The 26,461-nt window shown below is 47.8% G+C and overlaps 1 protein-coding gene across 2 annotated transcripts in view; it reads left to right on the forward strand.

Annotated features, from left to right (window-relative positions):
- LOC144096664 (uncharacterized) overlaps positions 1–26,461 on the forward strand; it is a 165,165-nt gene that overhangs the window by 1,084 nt on the left and 137,620 nt on the right. For both annotated transcript variants that reach the window (XM_077629498.1, XM_077629499.1), the window contains exons 2-4: positions 10,661–11,331; positions 21,235–21,284; positions 24,667–25,009. In XM_077629498.1, the coding sequence (XP_077485624.1) occupies positions 10,675–11,331; positions 21,235–21,284; positions 24,667–25,009 (1,050 nt within the window). In that variant the 5' untranslated portion in view covers positions 10,661–10,674. The remainder of the gene's footprint in view (positions 1–10,660; positions 11,332–21,234; positions 21,285–24,666; positions 25,010–26,461) is intronic.

The following is a 26,461-nucleotide window of genomic DNA, read 5'->3' on the forward strand; positions in this document are numbered from 1 at the left end:
TGAGTAGGCGCAAGCACCGGTATTTCACCGCCATTTCAAAGAAGGAATTGGCTCCTGCAACCTCTTAGACGCATTATTATATCAGGCACAAAATTCCGACGTGCTGAGCGAAATTTCAGTTTGGCTGATTTCCTGTCAGTTTTAGGCTGCATGAATTTGTGCCGAAGTTTTCCGTGTCTCACCTTGAAACGAAATTTTGCAGGTTTTTTGAAGCGAAAAGCGTCACTACGCTTGGTAAAGCAGTCGTCGCGTAGGCTGGAGAATGACCTAGAACGATCTTCAGCCCAACCACGTTAGCCGTGTATGACCATATGTGGTGTACAGTTGTGGTGTCGAACCCTTGACCCCGCACCTTGACTCATGACCTTTAGTTGACCTTTGACATTGGATGACCTTTGACCTTAAGAATATTCGATGGGGTGATGTGAAGCCATGTGATGACATCCGATGGGGGTGTTGTAAGACTATGTGATACCACGTCATAGTCACAGTGTGGGTATGTATAGAACGACTAGTGTGTAGCGGAGCTGCCATGGACAAGCCTCAGACGCTTAGCAAGCGAGCTTGCTTTCCGCTGAATTCCAGGGTTAGCCAAGTTAAGCCACTGCCAATTTTTGGTGGTTTGCAATGCTGCTGTATTAATGTATGCACACATGAAGAGTAAAAAAAAGAAATGTTAAAGAAAAACTGGCAGCCAATGTCTTTACTGCACTGCAGAAATGCAATTTCCTGCTACAAAGGTAGGAGAATTGCCTGTTCGAAAAATTGCTATATTTGATGTTGGAAATTATTTTTACAAAGAAAATTTTGGGAAAGAGCTGGTCTCACTTTTCCTCCGCATGCAATGCCATTGAAAATGTGATAGCCTTTGCACATGAAAGATGCATTTGCTTTGCTGCTGCAGTATGATGCGAATTGCTCCCACTGTGGTGGTGTAGTACCTTTGATGTTCAGCGCATGGTCGCAGGATCGAATCCTGGCCACAGCGTTTGCATTTTGGTGGTGACAAAGTACAAAGGTGGCCACGTGCATATTAGAACCCCAGGTTGTTGCAAAAAAAGATTCATAGTCCTCCGCTACAACCCCCTTTTTAGCCCCAAGTTGCTTCTTAATGTTAAATCACACTAGTAGTAGTTATACATTTTATTCATTTCAGTCAGAAATTATATATGTAGGCTTGCCTAAGCCATTTGTTGGCTTGTGTGCAACCCCTCACCTGTCGTGAGGTAAATTACCTTGTCATGCAGTTACTTTTTTTGGCAACAGCACTTCCTTGAGAAGGCTGTACTTAAAAAAAGCTTGGAACATTTGCCCTCCAAAGTGCATGTGTTGCATATCCACGGTGGTGCTCTTCATGATACTGCCTGCTTGCCAGGGTGTGTGCTGCAACTACTACGTGTTCCATATTTCTTTGTCTCGGTTGTAGAAAATTCTGCAAAAGCTAGTTACTCAGTGCTTAACCAGCGACCACAAAGTTGCTTATGATAGCCTGTGTTTTTTGATAAATAATTTAACATCGGAACTTGCCTCGATTGTTCGGAATTTGCGAAAAACTGCTATCAGCTACAGCAAAGTTTTCGTTGCACCGAGCAGAGCAGTCGATTTGACAGGCTGTGCCTTTCGGCTCAACAAAAGTTCTGCTGCTACCGACTGCAGTTCTTCGCAGACAAGTTCCAGTGTTAAATTATTGAAAAGCAAAGAATATCATAAGCTGCCTTGTGGTCGGTGTTTGAGCCCAAATAGGCCGGCAGTTTGCGCACAGAAATTTTTACAATTCAGACAAATAAATATGGAGCACACAGTACTTTAAGCAGTGATATGCACATCAAATGCAACCTTTTGCATTTTCAAAGCAGCAGTGAATTTTTTTCTTCTTTTTTGAAGGATGTTGAATAAGTCACAAATGTTGATGGAATAGGAAGTGTATTTATTTATTTATTTACAATACCCCTAAGGGCCCTCGTGCGAGGGTATTACATAGGGGGGGGCGATACAAGCATAAAAATATGGCACAGGCATTAGAAACAAAATACACGTAATAATTAATTAAAAACTAGTAATGTACTCAAATAACAACAACAAACAACGCAGAAGAAAATACTCAGTAAATGCACATGATACAACAAAAATACCAAATCTGTTAGTCCATGGTTTGTTTTAACGAATGCTGAAACGATTGTGGGTTAACCTCAGTAGCTCTGTGTGATGGCAAGTTATTCCAATCTATTATAGTGCGAGGAATGAATGATTTCGAGTAGAGCAATGAACGGCATGTGACGCGTTTTATTTTGTTAACGTGGTCGCGGCGAGGAAAGACTGCAGGGTGTGGCAAAAAGAAGTCGTCGTGGAGGGTGGGATGGTGATACAGTTTGTGAAGCAAGGTTAGGCGAGCGAAATGGCGTCGACATGATAGCGGTTCCAACTCGGCACGTTGTTTTAATGCTGTGACACTGGTGAAGCGTGAATAATCTGAAAAGATGAAGCGAACAGCACGGTTTTGCAGGGATTCAAGGTTGTTTATGATGTAAGCTTGATGAGGGTCCCATATGGCAGACGCATACTCAACTTTCGGGCGGATTAGCGTGATGTAAGCAAGTTTTTTTAAGTGTGAAGGCGCGTGTTTGAGATTACGCCTAAGAAGGCCGAGTGCGCGATTTGCTGATGCTAAGATTGTGTTAATATGGTAATGCCAAGTTAGGTCAGACTGAAAGTGAACTCCTAGGTACTTGTAAGTTGTTGTAAGTTCAACTTTATCGTTATTGAGGAAGTATGTTGTAGCAATTCGAGTGGAACGGTTAGTAAACGACATTAACTTTGTTTTAGATGCATTTAGAGACATTAGCCAGGAAGAACACCAAGCCGTTACAGCGTCAAGATCAGTTTGAAGTGATTGGCGGTCGGTTTCATTAGTAATATTACGATATATTACACAATCATCCGCGAATAACCTAATTTGAGACGATACACACTTGGGTAGATCGTTAATAAAAATTAAAAAGAGCAGAGGGCCAAGTACACTTCCCTGGGGGACTCCAGATGTTACGGGGACAGAAGACGAGTTAAAGCCGTTGACAGAGGTGAATTGTTTTCTGTTATCGAGGAATTGTTTTATCCATGAAATAACGCTGGGATGGAGATTTAAGTTTGTCAATTTGGTTAGGAGCCTGTGATGGGGAACGCGATCAAAAGCTTTAGAATAGTCTAAAAATACTGCGTCAACCTGTAAGCCAGCGTCTACTGCGGAAAATATGTCGTTAGTAAATCCAGTGAGTTGTGTGTCGCATGAATAACCCCTGCGAAAACCGTGCTGGTATTTGAAAATGATATCGTGCTCCTCTAGATAATTAATTACTTGAGTATGAATTATGTGTTCCAGGAGTTTACAGATGTTGCTGGTTAATGAGATAGGGCGATAGTTAAGTGGAATGGTGCGGTCTCCGGATTTGAAAATGGGTATTACTTTCGCTGTACGCCAGTCGTCAGGAATTGTACCAGATGATAATGATTGTGAAAAAAGTGATGTCAATACTTGATAGAGGTTTAGAGAGGCATTCTTTAGTATTTTGTTATTAAATCCAAGGTGATCAGAGCTAGTAGTAACTTTGAGGTTATTCAAAAGGGCTAGAATTCCTGATTCGTTAATGATAATTTCTGGCATGGAAGTGACGGAAGATGACTGTAACATGGGCGAGGAAGTGGTATCTTCATGGGTGAACACTGAGACGAATGCGTCGTTAAGAAGCTGTGCACACTCAGTTTCAGTTACAGGATCACCGTCAGGATTAGTTAATACGATTTCGGGGTGGGAAATCGGATTGATGACGCGCCAAAATCTATGACAGTTATTGGTTAACATGGTGGACAGGTCGTGACTGAAGAAATGATGACGAGTTGTATTAAGCAGTGACTGATATTCATGATCGCAATGCCTGTACTTTGTCCATGATGATGGAAGACCTGTTTTGACTGCTTGGCGGTACAAGCGTTTTTTCTTATTATTAAGACGACGAAGGCGATTTGTGAACCATGGTGCATTTTTATGATATCTGATGGTGATGACCGGCACAAACTTGTCAACAAGATTAGTTAATGTGTCTTTAAGTGATTTCCAATTTGTTTCGACAGAGCGAGATGAACAGTGAGCTAGGAAGTCCTCCGAAAATGATTGCAGTGCAGAGTTAATCCCATCGAAATTAGCGCGGTTGTAGCAATGAATTCGCTTAGTGGATGTTTTCTTTCTACCAAATGGACGAGTGATGTACCCGGTGATGATTTCATGATCGGATAGGCCTTGTAAATGCAAGATATAGAAACAAACCTCAGGGTTATTTGTTAGGACGAGATCAAGAATATTTGCCGTTGTGGCGGAGCGGCGGGTAGGATCAGTGATAAGTTGAACAAGCGAAAAATCTAAGCAAGTATGAAGGAACATGTGGGCTTCCTGGTCACTGGGGTTAACCGTAAGATTAGGCCAATCAATGTTTGGGAAGTTAAAATCACCAAATACAAGGAAAATGGAGTTAGGAAAACGCACGTATAAGTCACTCAATATTCTATGAAATTCACCTGAAAATGTGGCAGTCATATCTGGCGGTCGGTAGAAGGCAGCAATAACAACATCAGCAATACCAATTTTGCATCGTATCCAAACACATTCAAGAAAAGTAGTGACAGTGATCGGGACAGCAGATATTTGTTTCTTTGTAGCAATAAGGACGCCACCCCCTTTTCTATTTTTTCTATCACAACGAAAAAAGCAAAATTCGGATTCACTGAGAAGAATGTTAGCATCCGGAATAGTATCGTCCAACCAAGTTTCAGTTAATATCAGAAGTGAAGCGCACGTTGAATCGACGAGGGAAGAAAGGGCAACAGATTTTGAAAGTACACTTCGGATATTAGTGAAAAGGAAACTACTGCTATTCTCTGAATTAAGACGAGTGTTCAACGAGCATGAAGACGCTGGAAAAGATGAGGTGGCCGTTGGAACCGGTCAGTCGGTCGTGGAAAGACTAACTGGCACCGCTCGGCCACTGGCGACATCCCACAGATACGTGTCCTTATTGATATGCAATTTATCGAAAGCCAAACGCACGCGGTCACCATCTTTTTTAATCGTTTTCGAGAACTGCAGCAGCTGTCGACGTTTGTTACGGACAGCAAGCGAATAATCACGTCCGATGCTAAAATTTGTTTCCTTTAGCTTGCGGCCGTTACTTAGAATGGCTTCAATTTCTTTATCGTTGATAAACTTCGCTATAATTGGCCGTGCCTTCTCGGTCGAGAAACGGCCCACACGATGCGCCCTAGCAACGGAAGTAACAGTGACTCCAAGCTTATCGAGGCAGAAGTCGTTGACAAGTTGCTCTGACGTCTCCCAACTTTCAGACGAGTCACTATCGGCGATACCATAAAACAGAACATTTGAACGGCGCGACCGGTTTTCTAAGTCATCAATTTTATTGACGATGTTAGATAACCCACTTTCGTGATTTGCAGAAGTACTAACAGATGAAGCCAATTCAAGTTTTGTTTCAAGTTCTTGAACACGTTTGGTTAGATTTTCAAGGTCTGTTTTCAGTGTCGCATGAATGTTTAGCACTTTTGTTACCGCTTCAATAAGAGTGGCGTTGCTCGCTTCAAGTCGTAATACGGTTTCTGCCACGGTGTCTAATTTCTCTTCCTGCGCCTTTGTCATGGGCCCTGGGTTTACTTCTACGTCCCCACTGAGAAGCAACAAGCGCAGAACACAAACAATAGCAGAGCAAGCACGCTTGAAAGGGCTGGGCGGCCACGACACTGCCAAAAGGCAAACATCATTGCATCGGTAACACCGAGTTTGGAGATAACTAACCTGTAGAAATACAGATGATGAGCGACGAGACATTGTGGCAGCGTCGTGGCCCAGAGCGTCGTCCAAGCGTGCGCGCTTTTCAAGGGGCGGAGTAGGTAGCATCGTCCCACGTTGCCCGACGAGCAAAGTGAACGTGTCCAGAAACGGCGGCGGTCGGAGCAGCAGACTCGAAGATAAGTCGCAGCAGATTGGCGGTTCATCCAGGCCACGGAATTTGCGCACGCACGGTTCTTCGTCACGGGTATCAGCTAGCTGTACTGCGGGCAGCGACAACAGCTGTCCCAGGAGTGGCAGCAGCAAAACCTGTAGAAATACAGATGATGAGCGACGAGACATTGTGGCAGCGTCGTGGCCCAGAGCGTCGTCCAAGCGTGCGCGCTTTTCAAGGGGCGGAGTAGGTAGCATCGTCCCACGTTGCCCGACGAGCAAAGTGAACGTGTCCAGAAACGGCGGCGGTCGGAGCAGCAGACTCGAAGATAAGTCGCAGCAGATTTGCGGTTCATCCAGGCCACGGAATTTGCGCACGCACGGTTCTTCGTCACGGGTATCAGCTAGCTGTACTGCGGGCAGCGACAACAGCTGTCCCAGGAGTGGCAGCAGCAAAACCTGTAGAAATACAGATGATGAGCGACGAGACATTGTGGCAGCGTCGTGGCCACAATGGTACAAACTACGCTATGTTAATTTTCATGTTAGAAGAAAAATTTGGACTTACTGCATTAAGCTTTACTGTGTATCTGTGAATATTTAATGCCAGCCTTTGGATACGAATTTTGTTGAAGCGAGCGAATCTGTATATGTGCAGGCCAGTGTCATTTTGGCCAGCAGATTGAAGCATAAATACCGGAAAAAAAAGACGTATGTTTTGATCTTAGCCAAAGGCCGAGAAGCACCCCAGGTGATCAAAATAAATATGGACCCCCTCCAGTATGAGGTCTGTCATTGCCAGTGTTCATGGTCCATACTCATGTCACTGTCTGGCACAGCCAGTGTCAATTCGAAGGTGATCACTTTAGGGCAAGCCTACTTGGAGGAAGTGCTCTGCTGTTTATGTTTGCTAGAAGCACAAGCTGAATGCATTACATCAGTTGTAGCCTTTTAACTTTGCCACTTTTTTGGAAAAATGAGGGAGGGCCTCATCAGAAGAAAAAAATGAAAATAAAATAATTGTATTCGTGACCTACGAGCACCTTCAGATTGCCACTGACTATGATTGGGAGCCCATTTTCAACTTCAGAAGCAAAGAATATTTTGTGAAAAAGGAATTGAATTTGATACATCTGTTATTTCTCAGGACAGCACAATTTAGCAGTAATAATTTTATTTAAAAAATAAGCTGTCAACTGCAGTGTCTTATGTCCCTTTATAGTATTATTTGTAGCCTTGAGGTTACACATGTTTGAAGTGAACTAATTTCTGCTGAGAGTGGCTGCAGCACTGGCTATGTTGATGAGCTCAGCCTCAAGCTGCTGCAACTAGGAAACTGTTTTTTGTAATGATCGTTCTAACAGCATATGTTAATATGATCGCACCATCCTATGTGGCATGAATAGAGTGGTTCTTTGACCAACTGTCAGGAAATACAACTGGAACAGTCTTTCTCTCTGCAGAGGCAAGGATCACTCACAGTGGGAATCGCAGAAAATATGTAGTTTGCTTGAAGTAGACTAGAAAACTTTGGGTTGGCCGCACTTCACTGTGGATGGTACAGCACAAAAACATGACGAACAACATAAGAAGACACAGACAAGCATTGACTCGCAACAAATTTTTTAATGAGGAAACGAATTGATACATGCCTGGCATTCATTTGATCTTACAAAGCCTAAGGCACGCGTACAGAGCACTTTAAAGGGACACTTCTTAAGCGATCTCATCAGCTTCAAAACAGGCCCTGCACCCTTCCCCCTCCATCTGAGAATCAAGAATTGACCATTTGCGGAGAAGTTTCTGCGCATGCGTGGTGAAGGCGCAGGCAGCGCCCTCTCTGGGCGGTTTGGTTTTTGGTTGGAAAACATGAGCCAGCCGTGCATTCCTGCGCTGTAGTGCGACGACTGATGTGAGCTGTAACTTCCACGTAACTGACATGTAACTGCAACGCGATTTATCTAAGCTAACCACGTGTTTTGCAACAGCGAGACTTGTACGTAATAAAGGCCGCGACGACATACAAGGCGCAAAAGACGAACCCGTTGATGGGGCCAGTAATGCGCACATCCAGCACGTTTCGAAACGGGTGTTGCTGCTTTATTTCGCGCTTACTGCCGAGTACACACTGCTCGGTTGTTCTAGAAGAGTTTTGCCACCGACGCAGGAAAACCGAATGATATATACTAGTATGAACACTCACCATTAATGCTACAATGTGCTTCCTGAACAGCGGGAGCACGGCCGAGCGCAGCCTCGCGTATATCCGCGCATTCTAACGCTCCCGCGGCCCGTTAGCACGCAAAGCAACGCTCTGCCGTATCAGCACGAGCCGGGATTGAGATAGTACAACGGGTCCTTTAATAATCAGCTAAGTGTGCCCTGAGGCAAAAGGTGTTGTGTTAAGTTAGCAGAAACTCCGGCCCTATCAAGGAAGCGCAAACGTAAACGTCTGTGTGCATTAGGAAAGTGCATCCCATTATACTGTCACACTCGCCCACGCTAGGCGCACATTCACGCACATTTTCATTTGGTTATTCGGCGCTCCGTTGAGGTATAGCAGAGTGCAGGTATTACCACACATGGTCGTTTTTCAGGCTACAACGCGAAAATAATTCGCTACACCCTGTTTCTAAAAACGGAAATTGGAAGTTCTCCTCTTCCATCATACTCTTTCGTTAGCTGACACACGTTTCCGGCCAAAAAACAACACTAAAACAACAAAACAAGCGCACGTGAGCTGCTGAACGCTGCCTTGCGCATGCTTGCTCGAGAGCCCCTTTCCAACCAAAGGTACCGGCGGAGCTTCTCTGTTTGCACGACAGGCGGCGCTCGCTTTTCCGCAAATGGTCAATTGTCAAGAAACATCTCTTTATGCACTGCATATGGCTAGCACATCCATGTTACGGACATTAGCTTGCCATTGTCACACAGAGGCCCAGTATGCCCCAGGAGGTATAGACTGTCTGTAAGTTGGTTGCAGCGCTATGGAGGCTGCGGGGATCTGAGCCAATCAGAATGGCATGTGCTTTAAAATGTGTTCCTCCATGCCCCTCACCCCACGACTGGTGGTTCCAACCCCTGGGAAGGAAAGAGCACCACTGTACAGCTGCTGCACGCAGGAGACTCAGCCGACTCAGCAGACACCGTGTTTAATAATGGCAATGCACAACTTTGTAGCAAAGCCTCCGCAGTGCTGCATTCTTGCGGACTTTCTTTGCTAATTTAACTAGTGAATGAAATGCTCGCCGTATTCTTAAGACATGATTCTGAACTACGTATACATTTTCAATTACTGCAATAATTCTTGGAAATATAGTCGCAACACGGCTTCATTAGTTCAGAGATTATTTGTTGTCTTCCTTAGCCCTGATTGGATGAGAAAGCTCTACCTTTCATAGTACTGCGAACAACTTGTGAGATAAAGTATAAGTATATAACAACTTTATATTTCCGGTACTCACCTATGGGGTAGACATATGAAGGCTAACAAAAAGGCTTGAAATTAAATAGAAGTGTAGTGGACTATGGAAACTAAACAAAGTGTACCTTTAAGTGATGGGAAGGAAGCAGTATAGGAAGTGCTAGGTAATGATGTCCTAGGGCCAGTTCAGAGGAAAAAATTGGTAGGGGTTTAACATAGTTAAGCCGTTAAACCAATTAGATGTGCGGATACAGATGCTCATTCTTCATTTGGAGAGGACACTTAAGCTCCGCTTTAATGGTATGACAGATATTTTTAGTGGGCTAATGCCCATATATGCAGAGTTGGTCATTCTATTCTTAACATTCATAACAGCAGCGAGTCTTCATACCACTACCAGCACAATGGCGTAGCAGTTAAACGATGCGCCACTGGACTGGCAGGTGGCTGTTTCTGTTGGAGCCACCGGTAGGGATTGTGCGACGCATGTTGCTATCCCCGAGCAACCTATTGTGCAGCTGGCACGCTCCTCCGAACCTACCCGAGCTTACCAGAGTAACTCGGATAAGCTCAGGTACTAACTCGGGTTGCTAGGCAACGGCACAAGATCATAAGAATGTGTGTACGTACGATGACAAGATTCTCGGTCGCTGTTGGTGAGCGTATGAGTGCTTTCACACTAAAATTGGATTTGGGCACAACATGTAATGTGAAGAACAGACGACCGATAGTTAGGGCAGCAGGGCTTCCAAGGGACAGAAAAATTTAGCCAGGGGCCAGCTGAAATTGAAGTGGAAAAGTGAGATTAGAATTTGGCCATGTTAGAATGGCTGTGTCTGGCACTGGACAGGGGTAGTTGGAAATTATTAGGAAGGACCTTTGGTTTGCAACGTACGCAATCCAGCTGACTATGGTGATGATGATAAAGTGACAGAGCATCATTCCTGGCAGTGAACATGCGAGGCGAATTCTGCTCTGTGTAATGTTGGTGTGAAAATGTAATGTATTTGAGAAATTTCGCTAGAAAGTTTCATCCTTACTGCTAGCTATTGGGAGAGACTCCATGTTACCATCCATTCATGATCTTGGATGTTCCAAGAAAAGCAAATTATTTTTGAAGAATGGCCAGTCATGTTCCTACTGCTTGTGCTCAGAGTGTTGCACTCTTATGCTGGCAACATCTATTGCTCAAGTACCCTGCGAGTAATATGCTCCAAAATGTTCTCTTCTGCTAGTCGCAGGTGGGCCAATGCGGGTGAAAACAGAGAAGAAGATCTCGCAGCTGCGGCGGCGAAGGAGAATGCTTGGGCGGAAACTGCTGCCAAAGCTGAAGAGAGTTCTGCAATCTGGTCGCGTAGCCAAGCCGATCCACACCTCACGCGAGTGGACTGTGACTCCATTCAGCCAGGTCGATGAATCTCTAGTTAGGACCGTACCCAGCGCCACCAGTGCTGTTTCAACAAATGCCGCCAGACATCGTACTGCAGCTGTGGATATTGTGAAGCGTGGGGTGCAAAACATTTGTAGGGGCTTTGAAGACTCTTGCCACGATTTCTCAGAGCTCAGTCAGGAGCGCCAATACAAAGACTCGGCGAGGCGCAGAAGGCAGCGGAAAAAGCGGCGCATGGCAGCTCCACCAGTTCAACCTGCATCTGAAGAGGATGAACCAGCCGATAAGCACAGCAGTGGCAGTGCTGGTTGTAGTGATGATGATGATGAAGACGACCATGAAGATGCGGTTGCTGCCTCGGATTCGTCATCTGGAGATGAAAATGTTTCCGACGAAGACAGCAGCAGTGTGTCAAGTGAGAGTGACAACGCGGGCACACCTGATATGCTGAACAAACCACAGGCCTGGCATGAGGGCCACAAAGCCAGGAATTCTGTTGGGAGTGATGATGAGCAGGTAGGTTCAGGGGCACATCCCCCGGCGTGTACTTTGTCATTTCACTCAAGGTATACTGTGCCTTTTTTTTTTTAATCGGCATTTGATATAAAATTTTATTTTGGGTTCTTTTTTAGGGCAAAAGCTCCTCTGGTTCTATAAACAAAAACGAAACAAAACCAAAAGTAAAATAACAGTTAAAATAAAAAAAAACAGCATGCATAAAAGTAAAGAATTGCAAAAAAGCAGCTTTCACTACGCATTAAGGTTCAAAAGAATTGAGGCTAACCTGCGTCAATTTTTTTTTTTAGGCCCTGTGTATTTATATTGATCTGTTTAAGCCTGTGATAGTTATCCAGGGGCTGGCATTCCCTCACCTTTATTTTTTCGTTTGGCTTTTACCTGTCAGAGGAGCTTGAAAATGAGGAGATAGATGGAGACAGGCAGATCTGTGCAAGACAGTGCTCTCTAAGAACCATCAGAAACAAGGAGCCGTGGAGGAGGAACGATTGAAGCGAGGAGGTCACTGCACTGATGGCGAGGGGTGAGGGCAATGAAGAGGGAAATAGTGCAGCATGCACCAGCAGCGCCAATAGCGAGCAGTAAAGCTGCTCTCTTTGCTTGCCATGACAAGAGGCGACAGGGTCATCCTGAAGCATGCAATGTCAGTAACTGAATAGGAACTACTTGCCATGAAAAGGAAATTAAATGGTGCAACTCTTAAGCAAAGGGGTTTGGCAAAAGGAAAAGTCAGTTTCCTCTAAAGCGCTTTCTACTTACGCAGTTCATTGTGCCAGATCATCTGACTGTCTGTACATTTTTGGATGGCTGGCGGGCACTTCCTTAGGAAAAGCAGGCAGTAGGTTCCCAATTCATTTGTTCTAACTATAGAAGGACAGACTTAGTTAGACGTGTTATATGCCTCGAACCAATAGTTTGTCAACTCAAAGGCCATTTGAGTGCTTCTACACAGGCCCTGCTACACAAGGCAATAATATTGTTGCGGGAAAGAATATATTTACAGTTATTTACAAAAACGAATGAACAGCTATGGGCGGCACTCAGAACACAGCCAGAGATGAGTTCTCGACTTCTTCCTCGTCCACTCGTTCACTCGCTCAATGTCGTCGTCGTCTACCCGCTGCAGGACCCCCGGCTGATGAAACGCCGTCTCGGCGTTAGAGTGGTGGCGTAGGAGCGTCGTGATAAGGTTTGAGGCGGCATACATGGACGACATCGGTAGAGGGGCCAGAGGACGATGGCGAGGACGCAAGGGGAGCAATTTCATAGTTCACGTCGGTGATTCGGCGCACCACACGGTAAGGGCCACGGTAGTGAGAAAGGAGCTTCTCGGAGAGACCGACGCTGCGCGACGGCGTCCTGAGAAGGACGAGTGATCCGGGGTGATATTCGACGGCCCGGTGCCGGCGGTCGTAGGCGGACTTTTGGGAAGCTTGAGAGGCACGGAGCCGACTACGGGCTATTTGGCGAGCCAGCGTGGCCTGGGCGATGGCGTCCTGAGCGTAAGCAGTGGTGGGGACTGAAGAAGGCGGCATGAGTGTGTCCAAAGGCAATAGGGGTGCCTACCAAACAAAAGGTAGAAAGGGGAATAGCCTGTTGTGTCATGCCGTGAAGAGTTGTACGCAAGTGTCACATAAGGCAAGGCTGCGTCCCAATCGCGGTGGTCCGGTGAGACGTACATTGCTAACATATCGGTGAGCGTGCGGTTGAACCGTTCCGTAAGCCCGTTGGTTTGTGGATGGTAAGCTGTCGCGAGCTGGTGCTGCGTGGCACACGAACGAAGAATGTCATCAATCACTCTGGACAGAAAATAACGACTGCGGTCAATGAGCAGTTGACGAGGGGCGCCATGGTGAAGAATTACGTCTTGGAGAAGAAAATCGGCGACATCGGTAGCGCAGCTGGTGGGCAAAGCACGTGTGATGGCGTACCGAGTCGTATAATCAGTTGCTACAGCAATCCACTTGTTACCGGAGAGGGACGTGGGAAAAGGGCCAAGAAGGTCGAGGCCAACACGGTGAAAAGGTTCCGGAGGTACGTCGATGGGTTGTAGAAGACCGGCAGGCAAAGTGGAGGGCCTTTTCCGGCGTTGACACAGGTCGCAAGCGGCAACGTAACGCTTGACGGAACGATACAGACCGGGCCAAAAGAAGCGGTGCCGCACTCGAGCGTACGTGCGGGACACGCCAAGGTGGCCGGCTGTCGGCAGATCGTGCAATTCCTCAAGGACAGAAGAACGTAGATGTTGGGGTATGACGAGGAGCAGCGGAGGACCGTCGGAGCGTAGGTTGCGGCGATACAAAATGCCATTCTGGAGCACATAAAGTTGCAGAGACGGAGATCGGTTTGCAGAGCGGAGGCCATCAAAGATAGGTTGTAAAGATGAGTTGTTGCGCTGTTCGTTGACGATATCGGTGAGAGCAGTGATAGCTAAGAGGCAGGGTAGGGTCTCAGCGTCTTCGAGGTCAGGTGGCTCCACAGGGTATCGGGATAAACAGCATCCTGGTGGTGACGACCGGACTTGTACACGACAGAGTATGAATACTCTTGAAGGCGCAAAGCCCAGCGACCAAGGCGACCGGTGGGTTCTTTTAGTGAAGACAGCCAACAGAGAGCGTGGTGATCAGTGACGACAGTGAATGAGCGGCCGAACAGGTATACGGGCGGAATTTAGCGACAGCCCAGACAAGGGCGAGACACTCGCGCTCAGTAATGGAGTAAATTTGCTCTGCGGCGGAGAGTAGGCGGCTGGCATAAGCGATTACGCGATCTTGGCCCTGTTGACGTTGGGCTAGCACGGCACCGATCCCATATCCGGAGGCGTCGGTGCGAATCTCTATGGGAGACGACGGGTCAAAATGGGCTAAGATGGGCGAAGAGGTTAGCGATTGAACGAGGGAGGAAAATGAGTTTTCTTGAGCAGGGCCCCAGATAAAGGGGGTGTCGTTCTTAAGAAGGTCGGTGAGGGGGCGAGCGATGCCGGTGAAATCTTTGATAAAACGTCGAAAATACGAGCACAAGCCGACAAAGCTGCGCTCATCTTTCGACGACCTAGGAAGAGGAAACTCCTTCACGGCTTGAATTTTGACTGGATCTGGGCGTACACCAGAAGCATCAACCAGGTGTCCGAGAATAGTGAGTTGGCGGCGACCGAATTTGCATTTCGATGAGTTCAGCTGGAGTCCGGCGTTACGAAACACTGTCAAAATACTGGAGAGGCGTTCGAGGTGCGTGACAAAAGTAGGCGAGGAAACCACAACATCGTCTAGGTAGCAGAGGCAGGTAGACCACTTAAAGCCGTGAAGAAGGGAGTCCATCATTCGTTCAAAGGTAGCCGGCGCGTCACAGAGTCCGAATGGCATGACTTTAAATTGGTATAAGCCATCAGGCGTCACGAAGGCGGTCTTTTCACGGTCCTTTTCATCTACGGCAATTTGCCAGTACCTCGATCGAAGATCAATTGAAGAGAAATATTTGGCGCCGTGGAGGCAATCTAATGCATCATCGATCCTCGGGAGAGGATATACGTCTTTTTTTGTGATGCGGTTTAGGTGCCGGTAATCAACGCAGAAGCGCCAGCTGCCGTCCTTCTTTTTTTACCAGGACAACTGGAGAAGCCCAAGGGCTTGACGAGGGCTCGATGATGTCTTTTGTGAGCATCTTATCGACCTCTTGATTTATGACGGTGCGTTCAGCGCTGGACACGCGGTACGGACGTCTGTGGAGAGGAGCGGCATCACCGGTGTCTATCCGATGCGTCACCACAGAGGTACGAGTCAAAACACGGGCATCAAAGTCGAAGATGTCGCGAAAAGATAAGAGGCACCTAAGATCGTGAGCTTGCATCGCTGGTAGGTCAGAACAGATCATGTCGGCGTAGTCATCCGTTGGTTTCTCTGGTGATGTTGCCGCAGGCAACAGGCATTGATGAGTGGAAGGTAAGCAGCTGTCCACCACTGATATGACATATTCGGTAGCAGGGCACAGCGTGGCGAGTGAGATGCCTTGCGGGAGCGGTTGGATAGACGAGCCAAAGTTCAGAACCGGAAGGTACGCACGGTTTGCCGACATTGTAAAGACTGTGCGCAAGCGCAATACTTCGCGTGAGGGCAACGTCAAGGTCCGGAGTGACTACGTAGGGGCCATCAGGGACAGGGGGAACAGATGAGAAAGAAATGTAAGTTGCGGCTTGAGGCGGTAGACGGACAAAGTCGACAGCACAAAGACGAGGTACAACTGGGGACGGCGACTCAGCAGAAAGAGGAAGGTCAAGCTGGACAACACTGGTGGCGCAGTTGATGAGGGCTGAATGCTCAGACAGGAAGTCGAGGCCAAGAATGACGTCATGAGGGCACTGGTCCAGAACAGAGAATAGAACGGATGTATGGCGGCCGGATATGGTCATACGGGCTATGCATAGTCCAACCACAGGAGGCGTTCCGCCGTCGGCAACGCGGAGAACGGCTGTGGGTGCAGTGGTCAGTACCTTTCTGAGGCGGCGTCGTAGGGTGAAACTCATGACGGACACGTGCGCGCCCGTGTCGATCAGGGCTCTCACAGGGACTCCATCGACATGAATAGCGAGCAAATTTTGGTGTGCGCGAAGGGCTAAGCGAGGATTTTGGGACTGGGGCTGTACTGCAGCATCACCTCCAGACACTGCAGCGTCTAGTTTTCCGCTTGCGAGCGTCCGTAGGGGCCAGGAGAGGAGCGACGGCGTACGGGCGAACGAGACTGCCGACGCAGGGGGGACGGGGAGCGGCTGGAGCGGGAAATCTGGCCGTCAACGGTAGCACTCTGCTGGGCTGGAGGGTGCGTGAAGTGGCGGGGCTGGTCATCGTTGCGGTGAGAGCTTAGATGACTGTATGTGCTACGACGAGACCAATAATTGCGACAGTGACGGGAGATGTGGCCAATGCGGTGGCAGAGGAAACAAATGGGTCTGTCGTCGGGTGTCCGCCAGTCGTTAGGGTTACGGCGACGTGGAGCGAAGTAGGAAGGTCGTTCAGGAGCAATCGCAGTGATGTCGGGTGGTGATGAAGGACGCACAGGGCTGACGGGCTGGAGACCAAGGTTTGCAAGCTCTTGACGGACGACGGCTTGTACCATCGAGATGGTGGGCAAGTGGTTGTCGCCATCACGTAGAGGCAGGGAGGCAGGGGACATAGCTTCGAGTTCGCGTCGAATGATGCGGGTCACATTTTCTGGAGGCGCAGGAGTTTGCCGGTGCAGCAGGTCTTCACATGAGGAAGTCGCAGCCTTGTTGGGGAGGCGTGTGTACGGCTGACTAATACGTCTGCTTTTAGCTTCCTCAAAGCGGCGACATTCCTTAATAATGCCGTCGACTGTAGTGCAGTTCTTGCAGACGAGCAGGTTGAAGGCGTCGTCGGCGATCCCCTTCAACACGTGACCCACTTTGTCAGATTCGGGCATGTTATTGTCAACTTTGTGGCAGAGGGCCAACACGTCCTGAATGTAGGAAACATAGGATTCCGTAGACGTTTGAGCTCTGGACGCAAGCTCCCTCTTAGCGGCAAGTGTTCGGCCGAGCGGCCGTCCAAACAGCTCGCGCAGTTTCTGCTTGCAGACGTCCCAGCTGGTCAAATCATCTTCGTGAGTCTCGTACCAGACGCGGGCAGTGTCTTTTAGATAGAAGATGACATTCGCGAGCATAAGAGTCTGATCCCAGCGGTTGTACATACTCACGCGTTCATACATGTTGATCCAGTCGTCCACGTCAACGTTGTCGGTGCCAGAAAATGTCCCAGGGTCACGAGGGGAAGAAAGAACGAGCGATGGCATTGCCGATTGTGATGTTTGCTGGGAGGCGTCTTGGGTCATGGTGAGCGAAGTCAGCTGGCGGCCGCTGCGGAGCTCCGTCTTCGGTAGGCATAGAGGAAAGCCGCACCTGCACCAAATATGTTGCGGGAAAGAATATATTTAGTTATTTACAAAAACGAATGAACAGCTACGGGCGGCGCTCAGAACACAGCCAGAGATGAGTTCTCGACTGCTTCCTCGTCCACTCGTTCACTCGCTCAATGTCGTCGTCGTCTACCCGCTGCAATATGAAAGCAACGGAGTTATGCGGAACTTTATCACGATTTCAAGGGCCTTCGAGCGGCGGCTGCATGCACTCTCCAATGCGAAACACTCACAGCAACGCTCAAGGTAATGAAATGGGAGCAGTGTCATCTGTGAAAAATATGGGAACTTCAATAGTATACAACTTATTTTGCAAAAAAAAGTATAGCCCTTGCTACAAAACTCCGCAGCAAGCATAATACTGTCGTTGCCAGATGTACAGAATCAGCCAAAACCAGCTCCCTCCAAAGTGCATGAATGTTACTACAGTCTGTCGAAGGCAGCAAAGTTCATTTCAAAAGTGATTAATGTTAGTGTAACGAATAGATATTGGGTTTAGCCTTTTCAGATTAAACTTGTTGGTTGATTGCTAGCACGCCTGCAAAATTAGTGACGGCTGGTTCACCACTGCCGTTGTCGCTACCACTAATTTGATATAGCGTGAGATGATGGAATTTTGATGTGAGATGATAAATCTTTGTGTGCGATGATGGAATCTTGGTATGAGATGATGGAACCTCTCAATGGCGATCGATTGCCATGTACTAACAGCAGCACAACTCCTTTGAGTTCAATAGCGATTGAGAATCTCGAAGGCTCTCGGGCACTTTGAAAGCGCCTGTGTGACAGGCGTGTTACACTCCCGTGATCAGGAGTTATTAGACGTATGGCAGGAAAAGGGTGTTTAAAATATTATTTACAATAAATTGTGGGTGAAATTAAGGATAATAAGGTTAAGTATTTACAACCTCTGGGTAGATTGAACACCTTTAGTCACCGTGAATGGGTTCAACCCTGCATGTCCTGAACTAATATATTTGGTTGTTCATTCTGCCTGGAAGCAATAGAAGTGTGTAACAAAATACTCACTCAAATCGTTAGTACTTATGTGTAACAATATTTGTGAATTTGCTTGACCATGTCTAGAAAACAGATCCTTATTGGAGCGTGTGTTGTGTGGTGGAAACTCCGCATTATTTTTGATAGCAGGTGCCTCTATATTGGTGTACATTGCCTAATATTCTATGCATGTCTTGTCTGCCATTTACGGCACACCAGTCACATGCTCTCTCAATCCAATTTCTATGGTCACAAACTTGCTTTTTTCTCCATGATGATCATTACGGCTGTGTTTCATACTTTACTGGCCTTGAAGGCACCAATAAGCATAATCCCGCTTGTAAGAATCTTAGGGACATGCCAAGGTTTAAGATAAGCTTGTGGGTGGCATAGTTTATAGAGCAAATTACTGACGTGTTGAACAATTTTGTGATCCCCTTTGCATTTTGTGCATTTAGAATTGCCTTTGTCCTAAAGCTTTGGTTTTTACTAGGCTTGGGGGAGCAGCTCAGGTATATGTTTGAATCATTACATGGCTGGCAGTGTCGCTTTATGGTCTGCAGTTACTGTGGGTATTGTGTTGAACAAAAGCTCTTGCCGTCTTTGTTCTTGAAATAGCAGCCGAGAAAATGTGCGTGTTCATCTGATTTGGAAACTTTGGTTCCCTGGCTTGTGAAGCCAGAGTCGATGGACCACTCATCTCACGATTTTCGCAGTATGAAATAGTGTTTTTGAAAGAAAATTCCTGTTTAACATCTTTTGTAACCATAAAGGTGGAGCACCTGCAAAGTTCGCTATATTTTTGCAAAATATTGCTCCTGTTTTTATGCCTTTATTAGTTTGCCATGACTGCCTCAGATATAAATTGTCGGCAGTTGTTGCACAGGCTGATGATGTAAGTTGAAATTCTTGCATAATTGAGAAACACACAAGACTGCAGTCTCGTGCATTTTGAGGCATTGCTTGTGTCCGCTGCAGAATGTGCTACGAGACCTGTTTAGCACTGCACATTGATATCCTAAGGGAGAGCCTCCTTGGGGCAGCACATTGAGCAGGGCAACGGTTTGCTAAGTAGACCTTGCACTCCATGCCGAGGATTCGTCCATGCCGCTGCTTGCTTGGCTTCACATTGGTGTCAGTACTGTTGGATTTGCGCTAAGGGGTTTGTCTGTGGCTGGCAGTGTCGCTTTGTCACAGGCATTGTGTAAGGAAGCATTGCAGTTCACTTGCAGTGCTGAGATGTCGAGGATGGGACACACGTTTTTCTTGTGTGTGACTATGCCCTCTGCAGAGCAGTGCTACGTCATGAGCTCTCAAGCTGCGACTGTTGGTGCAGTGAGACTTCACAAAGGATTCTGGCAGTGATTTTGGCATGCTTTTGGTAACCGCCACTTTGCAGTAGTCGTGCTCTCAAGTGAAATGCGAGCTGAACTGCTGGCATGCTCTCATGTTTATAAATAGTAAGTTTTGATGGGTGTTGACCACATACAGCTGGTACAAGCCACAGAAAAGTCTTTTTGCAGACCTTTAGGGGTTGCACCAAGCTATCGTTATAATTTGGCCATTTCGTCATGTGGTGTTGCAAAAAAGGAACTACACTGACGGTAACTTAAAGCTAGCTTTGCTCATGTTAGTAGGATATGAAACTAGCTTTGGTAAAACCTGAAAGCCAGTTCTCAACTGAAATGTCAGTGTGAGGCGCGGGGTAAGTTACAAGTTTTCACACATCTGGAGGATGCTGTTGGTGAAGGCAGGACGTAAACCTTGCCTGAATTGGCTTTTATGCTGCCCCAGGCCGTTATACTCTAAGGATCTGTTGAGGGTGCACAGGGCCTTCTTTCACTAAACTCGGCATCAGCTTTTCCTGGCAGTGAAGGGAAGGCTACGGGGGCCAAGCGTCCGTAACCGTTTTATTCCACCAAGTAGTTTGGCTGCATGCCGGTGCACCTGGCGCCTTGCTCTCTAAGGGGGTTTTCTGGTGGGCTATCTGATGCATGAAATTAAGTAAAGGGAACAGCGCAAAAGACAGATGTGGCACAACTACACAGGTGCTGAACTAACAACTTGTGTTTATAGTCAGACAAAGGGGGAATTTATAGGTCACGCAAAACAAACAAAAGTCCACCAGTCGAGCTATTATCAGCTACTATCAGGTATGAAAGGCAACTGCCCTTTCTCTGCTGCGTTAAAGTGGCCCTTTATGTCTTTTATTGGCTGATAATAGCCCATAAATTTTGGAAGCGCTCGGAAAGACAAGGACAAAAGAACTGGACGGGACAAACCGTTTGTCCTGTTCAGTTCTCTTTGCCTTGTTTTTCAGAGTGCTTTCAAAATTTGATAATAGACTTTGATAATAGTAAAGCTTTTATATTAGCTCAACTAGTGCGCTTTTGTTTTCTGTTTTGCGTGACCTATAATTTCCCTGTTTGTCTGACAGTGAACCTCAGTTGTCAGTTCAGTGCCTGTGAGGTTGCGTCACATTGCTGTCTTTTGCACTTTTTCTTTCACATAGGGTCACTGTCTCCGTGGCACCTTCACTCAGACTGGTGTCGCTGGTGTCATCTATGAAATCTTGTAACTAGATGTTTCTAGCAAATTTGTTGTAATCAAGAAAGCTTTTTCCCGTGACTTTCAACATTGGAAGTTGGTAGTTGTGTTAGAAATGTGTTTTAAATAATGAATATGTTTTAAGAGGAAACTAATAACCGCAAGAGGGTAGGGGGTGTAGGTGTTGAAAAATGTAGTCCGTCTCACAGAGCCATTCATAGACCACATTTTGATGCTTCTCGTTTGCACCACTGAGTTTTCATAGTAAAAAGAATCGTAGCCTTATTTCAAGACCAATGTAAAACCCCACTAGACACATCAGAAATCAAAAAAAGAATGATCATTCTAATTTTGGGGCAGAAGGTATTGCAAGTGAACTGTCTCAGAGTGGGACATCTGTAATCACTGAGAACGTTGTGGAATCTCTTTCAGGGGATGGATGAAGAAGAGGGAGCTCAAGCCAGTGGGAGCGACTTGGGCAGGTATGTCTGCACAATGTGTGGGCGAGCTCCGCTTTTTTTTAAAAAATAATTTCTATTGGTGAATATTAGTTTATGGTAAACATTGGTTTAGTAGATTATTGAGGCATTTGTAGAGCAGCAGTACCTCTGTTGATGATTGTGCCCTGCGATTGTGAAATGTGCTGAGAGGGCTTTCTTTTCTTATTGTCAATAATTTTTTTTAGCTTCGCATCGGTTTCAAGCCCTTTTTAGCATTTATGGGCCTGCCCACAAGTCAACAGAACTTTTGCTGTTGCTAAAGGAGGCCCACATTTACCTGCGTACTGTGGTGGTTGCATGTTTGAGTCACTATGTAATGAAGTTAAGGCTAGAGAGAGGCCGTGACAGAACATTGCAAGTTGGTAAAAGCATGCCACTAAACAAAAGAACAAGTGGATGTGTCTGCAATACATCTGCTGCACCCCTCGGGTCAGAAATTACGTTTCTGGGGAATTTAATTTTGCTGTGTGTTAAGTGTGGCCATTCGTTGTGCATGTGCTCGGATTTTCCCCCATTTGCGGGGCTGTTTCAGTAAACAAGCGAGGTGGAAGCTCTTTTCTGTGGTCATCTGTCAGTTGGGCTTTACCACTTTCAAGTTGTGAATCCTCTGGTCACCATCAAGGGTGGTGCTGTAGTGCTGCAGACAGGTGGTATCTTCACACACGGCAGAACATTCAGGCTAGCAAAGGAAGACTCTGACTGATTTTATTCTTGAATTTCTTGCTAGATGCAGCATGCAGGAATGAATACAAGGATGGGTTTCGTTTTCATCATCGGCCTAAATACGTCCTCTGTGGGACAAAGGGATTTTCATTTACTTCTGATTAACTCTATCATGTGCCAGCTGTGGCTCCCTTATCCCTGCAAACTGATCTCTTCCACTCACCCAACTTTTTGCCACACCATGCTATGCTTGCCTTCCCTCGGAATGCACTGCATGACTGTGAGACCATTGGTCATCCTTCCTTCACATTAAATTACCTGCCTGTACCCATTTCTTCTTCCCGATTTCGACTGGGATGTCATTAACTCTACCTTAGACCGAGACCCACTGTGCTCCCTTTGTTTCATATTGTGGAGGTCGCCCAGAAAGGCGACCGCGGCCGCATTTGTTGGAGGGCTGCCAGAGAAAAGACAGCAGCGGAGCGGTGGTGGCAGCGTCCGGCCCTGGCCAAGGTCCCGAGCGTTCTCCCCAGTGCATGCTGGGAAACACTTCGTCCTTTTCGGTATCAGGCTATCTGCCAGCTGCACAGGTCGCTACCGGGCTCCGCCCCCCAGGCGATCAGTCGGTGTATGTCAAAAGATACGGGCAGGGCATCCGGGGTCCAAAGGCAAGGCTCAGGTGGGTGACCCTAGCTGTGGCGTTGTGGCCGAGCTTTCGTGGGCCGTCGAGGGATGCTTAGGGGCAGGTGCAGAAGGTGAGACAACCTACTGAGGAGACCCAGCGCTGGCGGTTCTGGTGCAGTAGCGGCCGGCCGGCTTATGATGTGCAGCGCAGCAGAGATAGCCAGATGCGCCGGGGGTCCCAAGAGTCATGCAGCTGTCGTCGGTCCAAGCTGCCCTGTGACCAGACGGGCAGCTACAGGAGGCGCAGCGAGGTGTAAGGCGGGGGAATGGCTGTAGTGGATGACGATGACATGTGGCTTCTGGGAGACGTGCACAGCCAGCCATGGACTGACTGGCTTGAGCGTGACGCGCGGCCACATGAGGAGTGCCCTTGCTACTAGCGCCGAGCCGTCCACGGAGGAGGACGTGGGCAAGGTAGCGGCAATTTGAGGCGGCCTCGGTAGCGTGGCAGCAACGGGGGCACGTCTGCGGCCCGGGCCATTATAGTTATCTTGCTAGACAGTGGCTGATGAAGTTACAGCGTGTTTGGAACCTTATTCTGTTATGGGGGAGAGGTTGTGTGCAGTAGTCTCCCACTGAACCAGCGTTTGGCAGCGGCCGGGCCACTGGTATCAGGCTTGTTGTTAGATTCGAACACCGGTGGGGAGCAATAAGGGCCCATAGCGGTGGCCTGATTTGGCTTGAGGACAGGCATTGGCACTGGTTCAGGGTCCTTCGCAAGCGAAGTAGAGTGAGTGGCAGTCGCCATGCTTGGCACTGCTATCAGCGGTTGGGCCTCCTTAACCGGCGTCGGGGGACTTTTATTGAGTTGCGGACCTTTGGGGGGGCTGGGGGTGTAGCTGTCAGGCTTTGGCTTAGCCAAGAGCGTGCTAGGAACAGCTGGCTGCGGCTGTGACAGCACTGCAGAGGCCTGTTGAGCTGTTGGCTGGTGTGGCGAGGCAGACGGAGTCGCGATGGCACAGGCAAGGGTAGTGGCGTCCGATGTACAGCCAGTGGAGTGGCGCAATTGAAGTAGGTTTTCCGGGGCAACTGGGCAGCAGTGAGTGTGTGTGTGGCTGACTGCAGGAGCCTGGGTGGGCCACGCTGGAGGCAAGGACGGAGGTGCCGATGAACGGTGCGTGGAATGCGATGGGGATTTGCAGTCCGAAAAACCAGCCACAGAGATGGGGCGCTCGGGGAGTGGTACCTCAACCAGTAATAGCGGGAGGACGCACGGGTGTGGGCGAGGAGGGTTGTGCTGGAGCCGCTTTCGGAGAGGTACTTGCAACCGTGCTTGCGTCCTTTTGCCAAACTATGTGGAGCAGTGCTTGGCAGCAGGATTGGGGGAGTGGACCGCCGTAAAAGCGGAAAAATGCTTCCTTCAATCCATCGAACAGGCGGGCTTCCAGAGGCGGGAGGTCGAGCTGGTCGAAGATGTTGGCGGGCAGCTTCCACTCGACGAGGACGTACCGCCAAAGCTGGGATGACACGCCGTTGACGTATAGCTGGGCCTCCACTTGCGCGAACCATGCAGTGTGGCTGTGCGGGCGGAATGGCCGCAGCTGTACTCGGGACGGGTCCGGAGGTGGGATCAGGCGCCGCTTATCTTGCGGTAGGTCCATGGCAAGGCAGCAACTCAAAGGTACAGCTGCGGGGCGCCCGGTGCGGGGTGTTCGGGCTGTCCGAGGTCACCACAATGTGTAGGTCTCCCAGGAAGGCGACCGCGGCCACATTTATTGGAGGGCTGCCAGAGAAGAGACAGCAGCGGAGCGGTGGCAGCAGCGTCCGGCCCTGGCCAAGGTTCCTAGCATTCTCCCCAATGCGTGGGGAGCACTTTGTCCTTTACAGTATCAGGCGCACTGCCAGCCGGACGGGGCACTACCATATAATGTTACCCGTCGTTTTCCTTTCCTTAGCTCGCTGATTACGCTTTCAAAATGACAGCATTTCTCTTGATTGATTGAAGGTCCAGTGGTAAAATATGGCAAAATAATTCAAAAATACTATGAAATGATAATTTCTGTTGCATGACTTGCAGCATCTTCGTGGCACCCCACGACCAAGTGCTGGTGGTGGTGCAGCCTCCAGCAGTGTTGCAGCTGGTAGGGCGTGCGCAACTGTGCGTCCTGCACGGCATGGTCGACGTAGAGGGGTCCCTGCTGATGTGCGCCGAGCACATGCGGGAAGGGCGTCGCAGCTGCACGGTCGTCCAGTCAGGCTTCCCTATGGGCATCGTATATGTGAAGCCCCTTCCCTGTGGGCGTCCGTCAAGAACGACGGTGCCGTTGCGCCGGACACTCGCCAAACTGGGACTGGCTGAAACATGGCCACGGCTGCGGCCATGCTTGGCACACCGGTCAGCGGTGATCCTGCTCGCAAAGGTGAGAGAGACGGGGAGCACCTTTAAAATTGTAATACTTGGCACATCACCTGTGAATATGCTCACGAATTTGACAGAGAAGGAAACATCCTGTAACATCCGACATGTCACACGTGAAACTAAGCTTAAAGGTGTGAATTTTAGTGCAATAGCACTTATAATGGCCATTCCCTGCATTTACCATTGTGCATTTGTTTGTCTGTATGTTCGTATGAAGCTTGTTATGTGGCAGTCTGCTCGCCTGCCCATCTTGTCAGGTTGCAGCTCAATTAATCACGAGAGGCTGCTCGGGAAAAGCAACCTGGGTTGCAGCTCAACCAAAGTCCCAGCAATGGCAGCACCTTCCATAGATGGGTAATGGCACATCACTTGAGTGTCGCAGCAATGCACCAAAAGGGGTGTGAAGACTCCCAGGAATCTGTAGAATGACCAATTCTGCATATATGGACATAAACTCATTATTGCTATCCAGACAACTGCCATCTGTGAACACTGGATCTGAACACTGGAAGCAAAGTGAAAATCAAACTGCTAGTGGACTTCATTTGCATTTGGCCTAACTACGCAAATTGGCTACCATTTTTTTTTTATTCTCTGTGAGCTACACGAATTGGTAACACCCTTAAAGAAATGATCTCTTCCGTCATAATTATCAAAGCAAGGTCAAAGAGTTAGCTTCCAGAGAGGCATGTGGAACGATGTAAATTCATGCAGAAGCTGATGCTGACGGCAAAACAGGCAAAAATTTATGCGGATGCAGTAAGGGATGGAGCATTTCCAGAATTTGCTCTCGATTTAATGCATGCCTTGTGCATATTTTTTGCGCAGTTATATCGTCTTCAGACATTAGGAACTTGGCCAGATTAGGCAAGTTTAATTTGCTCTTATCATAGTTTTCTTATTAAATCTCTCTCTGTTTACATTTTTGCAATGAAAGGGTCATTCCTGATGAAATTCTGATCACTCATAACTTTTATCCTGCATTTTCATTGGCTTGCGCATTACAGCAGAATCTTGATGATACGAATATTCATATCGTCCAAAATTCTTATCATATTTATGTATGTCATCATATGCAGAAGCACGGGAAACGCATTCACACAGATCTGTTTATGGCTGACAGGATTTATTTATGGCCACACAGGCCACTGCTCGAGGTACCGTATTTCCGCGCATAATTTTTGCTCTTTTGATCAAGAATTTAGGGCTCCAAGAAGGGGGTGCACAAATTACGCGGGGATTTCGCGAGCGCGACTTAAAAAAGCTCCACAAAGGTCATAACGCGCAATATAGGTATAGTAGTGTATGCTGCTGCGTATACGTCAGCACCCGGACCCGCACCCCACGCTGGCCGCCCCCCGAAAAAAAGTTCACTTTAAATGAAAGGCTGTCCCCCCACCCCCTCTGCGAGATGGCATGAAGGTGCATGCACGAAGTTGAATAAGACACTAAA

Source organism: Amblyomma americanum, chromosome 7 (genome assembly GCF_052857255.1).
Source record: "Amblyomma americanum isolate KBUSLIRL-KWMA chromosome 7, ASM5285725v1, whole genome shotgun sequence".
In the NCBI taxonomy this organism is placed as follows: domain Eukaryota; kingdom Metazoa; phylum Arthropoda; class Arachnida; order Ixodida; family Ixodidae; genus Amblyomma; species Amblyomma americanum.